Here is a 6000-nt window from a genome sequence, read left to right on the forward strand (position 1 = left end):
GCTCTCTCTACACTGTCCCCCATCAAACACACCCAGGACAGGGACAGCACAGGGTTAGATACAGAGTAAAGCTCTCTCTACACTGTCCCCCATCAAACACTCCCAGGGACAGGGACAGCACAGGGATAGATACAGAGTAAAGCTCTCTCTACACTGTCCCCCATCAAACACTCCCAGGACAGGGACAGCACGGGGTTAGATACAGAGTAAAGCTCCCACTACACTGTCCCCATCAAACACTCCCAGGACAGGGACAGCACGGGGTTAGATACAGAGTAAAGCTCTCTCTACACTGTCCCCATCAAACACTCCCAGGACAGGGACAGCACGGGGTTAGATACAGAGTAAAGCTCTCTCTACACTGTCCCCATCAAACACTCCCAGGACAGGGACAGCACGGGGTTAGATACAGAGTAAAGCTCTCTCTACACTGTCCCCATCAAACACTCCCAGGACAGGGACAGCACGGGGTTAGATACAGGGTAAAGCTCTCTCTACACTGTCCCCATCAAACACTCCCAGGACAGGGACAGCACGGGGTTAGATACAGAGTAAAGCTCCCTCTACACTGTCCTCCCATCAAACACTCCCAGGACAGGGACAGCACGGGTATAGATACAGAGTAAAGCTCCCTCTACACTGTCCCCCATCAAACACTCCCAGGACAGGGACAGCACGGGTATAGATACAGAGTAAAGCTCCCTATACACTGTCCTCCCATCAAACACTCCCAGGACAGGGATAGCACGGGTATAGATACAGAGTAAAGCTCCCTCTACACTGTCCCCCATCAAACACTCCCAGGACAGGGACAGCACGGGTATAGATACAGAGTAAAGCTCTCTCTACACTGTCCCCCCATCAAACACTCCCAGGACAGGGACAGCACGGGGTTAGATACAGGGTAAAGCTCCCTCTACACTGTCCCCCCATCAAACACTCCCAGGACAGGGACAGCACGGGGTTAGATACAGGGTAAAGCTCCCTCTACACTGTCCCCCCATCAAACACTCCCAGGACAGGGACAGCACGGGTTTAGATACAGAGTAAAGCTCCCTCTACACTGTCCCCCCATCAAACACTCCCAGGACAGGGACAGCACGGGGTTAGATACAGGGTAAAGCTCTCTCTATGCTGTTGCCGTCAATAATCAAAGGGAAATTCTCCCGTTCCCCATTGTTCCTGGACAGAGGTGCGACATCGCTCACATGTTCTCTGAGTATTGGCCATCGCTCATATGTTCTTGGCATGTTGGCTATCCTCACATGTTCTCGCTGTGTTGGACTTTGCTCACATGTTCTTGGCGTGTTGGCCATCGCTCGCGTGTTGTTGGCGTGTTGGCCATCGCTCGCGTGTTGTTGGCGTGTCGGCCATCGCTCGCGTGTTGTTGGCGTGTCGGCCATCGCTCGCGTGTTGTTGGCGTATCGGCCATCGCTCGCTCTGAGCGGACACACTTTCGCAGTCGATTTGCGCGCATTGCATTTCAGGCCAGCTGCTCTTACGCCTGCATTTCCGTAGCGCCCATTTGTAAACGCTACACAGCGTGGGCTCTGAGTTTCTCAAGCTGCTTTCAGGCGTGTCCAGCAACCACTGGGACAAACCTGCCCTTTCGCTTAACGGCTGGCTGACCCGCGAGTCGCGCTAAGTGTCCACAGGTGAAGGGAGAGGGGGGGCGGAGGGAAAGGGTCTCGGGGAAGTGGCTGACGTGAGACTGTACTGAACCCTGGGAAGCTGTGGTGGTGAGCGGTGGATACCGACTGGTTTGGGGTGGGGGGGGGAGTGGGGAGAGGTGGGTTAAGCCTTGAGATATTTGCGCAAATGCCCTGCATTTTTTGCCCTGATGCGCCAGGAGCGATGGCACCATTTGCGCTGCAGTTGACCAACTGACATGGACCTTGGCCCCATCTGTCGTGGGCGAACCCTCCACCGCTGGCATTGCCAGTGACACCTTCTGAGCTCCAGCGAGACATGTGCCTGGCAAGCAGCGCACGGGGTGGGGGGGGGCATCAGCGGGCAGTTGGCGCAAATTCTCCATTTTGAAAGCCTTGTCGAGAAGCCTCAATGTCATCGCGTGGGGCACCTGGAGAATCTCCAATGGATGCTGAGCTGGAACAAAGCGACTTGTTGCTCAGGAATTGGTGTTCATGCTTCCACTGGTGCCAGACTCAAGCCTGACGTAACCCACCGGGCCCAGCTCGGAGCTGCAGGGTCATCGCCTCCTCCACTGAGTGCCACCTCTCCTTCTTTGAAGAGCATCCTTCGGCCTCAGAAGAATTTTAGCCTGTTGCTACGGACCGCCCCATCGTCATTGGCGGGGTAGCGATGCCCGGTTTTATCCCCTCTCTTGGCATTGCGCCGCGTCAGCAGTACCTTGGCGCCGGGCTTTTCAAACCCGTCGCCTGAGGCGGTGGAGAGTGCCAAGTGCTGGCAGCTTGGCATTTGCACATTGCGACGGCCCTGACTGGCACCGGTGACCCTGGACATGCTAACGTGGCACCGTGGGCCATCAAATCCTGCCAGCTCTCTGTGCCAAGAGAAAAAGGGTAGGGGGAGGGGGTGTGGGCAATGATTACCATCGAACAAAAATCTGAGGTGGCGTTGCCATGTTCCTGTGGCCCTGAACCCTCTCAGCTGGCCAATGATTTCCTGTCATACTCACCCTCTGGTCAGGCCTGGGCCTTATTGGGCCTGTTCACATTGTCTATACTCAGTCTCGATCAGCTTCGCTGTCACTTTAATGTTGCCATAACGAATGGATGTTTGTTTTAATCAAAGCTGATGTTACAACGGCCTTTATTTCTCCTTTCAGATAAAATGCACTTTGCTGTGAAGCCACCTGTCGCCATTCTGCCGCTGGGCACCGGGAATGACTTGGCACGGTGTCTACGATGGGGCGGAGGTAAGGGCTGTGCCAATCGCAGCGTCTGAATACACCGGCGGGCAGTTTGTTCCTGTCGTGCTGATCTGTGAGGCTTGTCCGGGGCCTACCAGGTGGAGTTCCCTCCCTCGCTCCCTGCTCTTCCTCGAAACCCATCTCTTTTCTCCAGGGTTTTAGCCCCAAAGGCTTTGGATCGACAAAGGGAGGGGAGGGTCCTGGAGGGCGGTACAGATGGGAAAATCGAGTCGAGGCCGCAGTCAGCTGCGAGGGGCTGAATGGCCAACTAATTCCTGTGGCTCGTGCGACGTAGAGTCAATTTTTTTTTTCCCTCTGCGGCGCCTCGTGAGAACTTGGTGATGTGAAAGGAGCTATCTAAATGCAGGTGGTATCTCTAGCAGCCGAATGCTGAAGGGGGTAACAGGGCCGTTAATGACATCAGTCCTGAAGGCCAAAAGGTTGATGAGCACAGGGTGACTGTGTTCAAGGGTCCATCAGACATAGGAGTGGAAGGAAGGCCTTTCAGCCCATCGAGTCCACTCCACCATTCAATCATGGCTGATGGGCATTTCAACGCCATTTACCCACACTCTCCCCTTAATTCCTTGCGAGATCAAGAATTTATCAATTTCTGCCTTGAAGACATTTAATGTCCTGGCCTCCACTGCACTCCGTGGCAATGAATTCCACAGGCCCACCACACTCTGGCTGAAGAAATGTCTCCTCATTTCCATTTTAAATTGACCCCCTCTAATTCTAAGGCTGTGCCTGCCTGACGGAAATAAATTCCCAGTGTCCACCCTTTCTAACCCATGCATTATCTTGTCAGTTTCTAGTAGATCTCCCCTCAACCTTCTAAATGCTAATGAATACAATCCCAAGATCCTCAGCCTTTCATCATATGTTAGGCCTACCATTTCAGGGATCATCCGTGTGAATCTCTGCTGGACACGCTCCAGTGCCAGTACATCCTTCCTGAGGTATGGTGCCCAAAATTGGACACAGTCCTTCTTGTACGCTTTACAAAACATGAATGATTTAGTTGGAGGAAACTTGAATTTCCATGTTTCGGCTGTGACAGGGCGAGCCCAGGGAGCCTGTTTTTGAGAGTTTGACTGATCCCCGGAGGTTGGGCTGGGAGGCCACTCTGCCCCTGCTGCTATGTTGTGCATCTCCTTTTCTCTCTTCCTGCCTGGAGCCTGAAGCTGCCAGAAAGGTGACCTTGTGACTGGCCCATCGAGGTGCTAGTAGACTCCTTCCTGGTCAGGCTGATGACACCAAGTCAAAACTGACCCTTCGAACATAGAACAGTGCAGCACAGTACAGGCCCTTCAGCCCTCGATGTTATAAAGAACCTACCTCTGACATCTCCCCCTACACCTTCCTCCAATCACCTTAAAATGATACCCCCTCGTGACAGCCATTTCCGCCCTGAGGAAAAGTCTCTGACTATCCACTCTATCGATGCCTCTCATCATCTTGTACGCCTCTATCAAGTCGCCTCTCATCCTTCTTTGCTCCAATGAGAAAAGCCCTAGCTCCTTCAACCTTTCTACATAAGACATGCCCTCCAGTCCAGGCAGCATCCTGGTAAATCTCCTCTGCACCCTCTCGAAAGCTTCCACATCCTTATCATATTGAGGTGACCATAACTGAACACAATCTTCCAAGTGTGGTCTAACCAGGGCATAACTTCACAGCTCTGAAACTTAATCCCCCTGCTAATGAAGGCCAACACACCATATGCCACCTTAACAACCCTAACAACTTGGGTGGCAACTTTGAGGGATCTATGGACACAGACCCCTCTGTTCCTCCACACTGCCAAGTATCCTGTCTTTAACCCTGTATTATGCATTCAAGTTCAACCTTCCAAAGTGAATCACTTCACGCTTTTCCAGGGTTGAATTCCACCTGCCTCTTATCAGCCCAGCTCTGCATCCTGTCAATGTCCCATTGCACCCCAGAACAGCTCTCCACACTATCCACAACTCCACCAACCTTTGTGACATCGGCAAACTTACTAACCCAGCCTTCCAGTGGGAGGAAACCGGAGCACCCAGAGGAAACCCACAGGGGCAACGTGCAAACAGTCGCCTGAGGGTGGAATCGAACCTGGGACCCTAGCGCTGTGAGGCAGCAGTGTTAACCACTGAGCCACCTTGCTGCCTGAGGAGGAGGGAAGCAGACAGTAACTAAGAGTCATAGAGATGTACAGCACGGAAACAGACCCTTCGGTCCAACCCGTCCATGCCGACCAGATATCCCAACCCAATCTAGTCCCACCAGCCAGCACCCGGCCCATATCCCTCCAAACCCTTCCTCTTCGTATAACCTTCACCTTGAGCTTCTCTGACCTTTGAACCTTTGATGAGGGCAGTTATCACCAAGTGGCTATGCTTAACACATGCACAATGCCTGGATGTGATCACACAGGCTGCTTTGTTCAGTCAGGCTTTGCAATACTTCCAGAAATGTCCCGAGGGTTTGATCAGGCTCAAATGTTCCCCTAGTAACAGGGTCAGCCAGGTGGGACCTCATAGAATATGCGTTCCCTGATTGGGGCTGTTAATCTGGTCCAATCAGGGAGCCCTGGCTGACAGATATCAAAACAAAATCGAATCAGTGGATTTTGAACTTGCCCAGTCCAGGGGACTGACTCCAAGCTGGCTGGCCACACAGCCAGTCTGTACTGCTGCTGTTAGTCTCTGCTGAAGAGGAGAGTTTCTTTTTCTTTCCCCTTGTTCAGGGAAGACATTTGTTTTTTGGGGTTTTTTTTTTGTTTGTTTTCCTGGGTTTCTTCCTTCTTTTTTTCCTTTAATTTGAGCTGTGCTCAGCTGCACAGGCAGCTCCTACCACCACTGCTGCTGCTGCAGCCTGGGCCTTGCCTACACCTGAACACTGTTGTTGGTGCCTGGGGCCTACCTCTACCACTGCTGCTGCTGCAGCCTGGGCCTTGCCTATACCTGAACACTGTTGTTGGTGCCTGGGGCCTACCTCTACCACTGCTGCTGCTGCAGCCTGGGCCTTGCCTACACCTGAACACTGTTGTTGGTGCCTGGGGCCTACCTCTACCACTGCTGCTGCTGCAGCCTGGGCCTTGCCTATACCTGAACACTGTTGTT

General features: G+C 53.0%; 1 protein-coding gene across 2 annotated transcripts in view; it reads left to right on the plus strand.

The window, feature by feature from the left end:
* LOC122546469 (diacylglycerol kinase beta-like) overlaps window positions 1–6000 on the plus strand; it is a 211190-nt gene that overhangs the window by 150521 nt on the left and 54669 nt on the right. For both annotated transcript variants that reach the window (XM_087985546.1, XM_087985547.1), the window contains exon 17: window positions 2810–2899. In XM_087985546.1, the coding sequence (XP_087841672.1) occupies window positions 2810–2899 (90 nt within the window). The remainder of the gene's footprint in view (window positions 1–2809; window positions 2900–6000) is intronic.

Source organism: Chiloscyllium plagiosum, unplaced genomic scaffold (assembly GCF_037043375.1).
Source record: "Chiloscyllium plagiosum isolate Xiang-an unplaced genomic scaffold, Cpla_swu_hap1 HiC_scaffold_53X, whole genome shotgun sequence".
Classification (NCBI taxonomy): domain Eukaryota; kingdom Metazoa; phylum Chordata; class Chondrichthyes; order Orectolobiformes; family Hemiscylliidae; genus Chiloscyllium; species Chiloscyllium plagiosum.